At 45.1% G+C, this 3,012-nt stretch overlaps 1 protein-coding gene across 2 annotated transcripts; it reads right to left on the minus strand.

Annotated features, from left to right (window-relative positions):
* Positions 1 to 527: 527 nt before the first annotated feature.
* Positions 528 to 2,838, minus strand: H257_15215 (the record flags this gene model as incomplete). Of its 2 annotated transcripts, XM_009843236.1 has the most annotated exons (6): positions 2,673 to 2,838; positions 2,469 to 2,616; positions 2,335 to 2,405; positions 2,007 to 2,267; positions 799 to 1,361; positions 528 to 545 (listed from the first exon to the last, which is right to left on the minus strand). In XM_009843236.1, the coding sequence occupies exons 1-6, from the start codon at positions 2,764 to 2,766 to the stop codon at positions 528 to 530; spliced, it is 1,155 nt and encodes a 384-aa protein (XP_009841538.1). In that variant the 5' UTR covers positions 2,767 to 2,838. The 2 variants fall into 2 exon arrangements, with proteins under 2 accessions (XP_009841538.1, XP_009841539.1); XM_009843237.1 differs by having other exon boundaries at positions 2,007 to 2,405.
* Between the last annotated feature and the right edge of the window lie 174 nt (positions 2,839 to 3,012).

Here is a 3,012-nt window from a genome sequence, read left to right on the forward strand (position 1 = left end):
ATATTGAAAATATTTTTTTTTCTTGTAGATTTTTTTGCATTTCATAAAATTAATATTTTTGATTCTTTACTGTTTATTTCCTCGTACAAGTCGAAAGAAAGATTGACGAAGCCTACCATGCCATACAATGCCAAGCACAAATATATATTTATAAAATATACATATACTCGTAGATTTGTTTTCGTTTAATTAAAAAAATATATACTTTTCTTTTCTCGTACACAACGAAAGAAAGATCTACGAAGCCAACCAAGTCGATGTCAAGTCGATTCGAAATTGGAGTGGGGTGCTCAATCGCTTGAGCTGCACCAAATCGGCAGATAATAATCGACCGACCAATCTAAACCCAGACCACGAATCAAGTAGCCAATCAAATCAACTCTTTGACCAATACAACATCGAATTAGTGTGACATTGGGCGATGGTTACTTACAAAAGCCAGTACAAAGAATAGATCGATAGATTTGGCGAATCAGCATAAAAGGCTCCAAATTTTAGGTAAAATGACAATATCATACCATACATATTCATTGAACAACTCCAAACTACAACATGCCAAACACGTTGATACTATATATATATATAGTATGAACGAGTGACAAAAGCCGGTCCCATCATACAACGAAAATAACTCCAACCATATTGCAAATCGAAAAGATCATACTCCTAATACACTACCCTTTAAACGATAAAAATAGATAAACCATCCCCAGTAGTGTTTACCGCTTCCATTTTCCCCCCACATATCGATACATTTACATACTGTATCGCATGCCATGCAGTAATTTCCATCGTAACCATACCTCGAGACAACATGTGGCCTGCGACAACGTGATTTTCATCCAGTCGCCACAGCTGCAGCAGCTCTTCGTCTGCGCGCGTGATTCCTGCCGCTGAGGCCGATCCCGTGCTAAAGCCACTTCCAGGTGTACTTCCTCCCGGAGCCACCACCGACGCCGACGTGCGGGGAATCTGCGACGCCGTTTCATTCTGCCAAAACGTGTCGGCGGTGCCAGTAACCGTAGGCCGGCCGCCACTCGAGTGCGTAGTGTCCTTATATCGAGGTCTGCCACTTTCAGGCTCCATTGGCGTGTACGCTGCCGATGAGTGGACTGGATAAGGAGATTGCACATGGGACTGGTTAATTGTAGCATGCTTTCGACGGTACATGAGCAGCACGACCACTGCAATTACAATAGCCACAACGACCCCGCCCCCAATAGCCACGATCAGCACCACCGTGTTGGCCGCGCCGGTGCTGCTGATTGGAGGAGCTAATGTTTGGGAAGACGTGGTAGCAGTGTCGACGATGGTAATGCGCTGATACACGGCAAAATCATAGCGAAACGAAGTGTTCGGACCTAATTGCACAACTTCAGTACAACGGGTACGTACAGTAACTATCGAATGTATCGAGATCTGGCCCCCTTGAATTTTATATATATATTCAACGTGAATACAAGTCTATATAATGGAATACAATCAATCGCTAATACATCCAATGGATTATCATTATATATCATTCACAATACTAGTAGTAGCATACTAGTATATCTCAACGCAATCCATCCTAGTACTACTACACTGTATTTACTATTGAATCGTACAAGTGCACGACGTATGTACAGTACACTAGTAGTCTTGAATTGTTACAAGCGTACTACCACGGAATACTCCGGAGTTGTAAGTAGTACACTTGTGATATTGAAATATATTGTAGTAAGTAGTACACTTGTTATATATTGAAATAGACTAGAATTGTTCAAGTCTATGGTGCAAAGTATGACATATACATTAGGGTAGATCAAGAAGAATCCTTATAATATCCAATTCAAAACAACAATAGTCATAAATATACCCACTTCTTTGGATATGATATCGTAGTCTCATTGGGTGCATTTCAAACGAGGTGCAGTGTGTATACATATCTCCTCCTAGAATTAGGTACTTGTACTACTACGTGTATATTGCTTATGGACCAATCATCCATCGGGCGGCCTTAGTACCTGGGAGCGCCAAGTGCGCGAGCACAAAGATATCGCCTTTTTCAGGAAACGACAAGTCGGGGTAGATAAACGTCGAGTCGCTGGTCGAGAGCGTGAAGTTCCCGGGCTGGTTGGGGGTATGATCTCGGACTTTGTCGGCATCGACGAACGGATCGCAAATGCTCGCGACGCTGTACTTGCACGCGTGAATGTTGGAGTGCAGAATCTGCACCACTTGACCCGTGGTTGGATCCATGGATGTGGACAGAGGCAGCTTGTAGCCTACACAAGTCAATCCGTATATAAAGCAATATATGTATGTATGTGGTCGTCGTCGTCGTAACGGTACCAAGGGTATTGCTGGCCACGGTGGCAAGCGTGTACGAAATGGTCCAGGTTGCAGTCAACTTTTGGTTGACCCTATAGACACACGATCGGCAAGTTGCGATGTGAATGAAGGGGGATGTTGGGAAATCGATTTACGTGGCGTTGGGGGGAAGCATGAAGCGCACTCGGAACGGACATCCCACGCCTTCTGCGTCCTTGACGAGGTTGGTCTCACTGGGTTGTTTCACAGACGAGGATTCGGCGATGGCCCAGCATCGCGTCGTGGTGCCATCGGTCCGTGGCACTACAAGGCGATACACCAGACGGTTATGGCTGGGAAGGCACAACGCGTCTGCTTACATGAACCAAATGCTTCAGTTGCAGACGTGTCCAGCATCCATAGCACCGCGCCAAGGACGATGGACGCGCGGCGCCGGGATACCATGGTCGTCATTCCGAGGCTGTCCAACAGGAAAATGGAGGTGGCGAGACGTTCGTCGTTGGTTGTGGCCAGCACGTTCACAGCCGTTACGCATTGCAGCCAATCAAATGCCGACGGAACAGGAAGGCTGGTTGTCGAATTCGAAACAGTTTTGGGTGCAGTTTGGCAATGGAACAGGTTTGGGAAGAATTCCCTTATTTATAAAACAGTTCCACTATTGTTTGGATTCTGGGAAATATCCCATCCGGATACACTTTT

Source organism: Aphanomyces astaci (genome assembly GCF_000520075.1).
Source record: "Aphanomyces astaci strain APO3 unplaced genomic scaffold supercont1.67, whole genome shotgun sequence".
NCBI classification, from domain to species: domain Eukaryota; phylum Oomycota; class Saprolegniomycetes; order Saprolegniales; family Verrucalvaceae; genus Aphanomyces; species Aphanomyces astaci.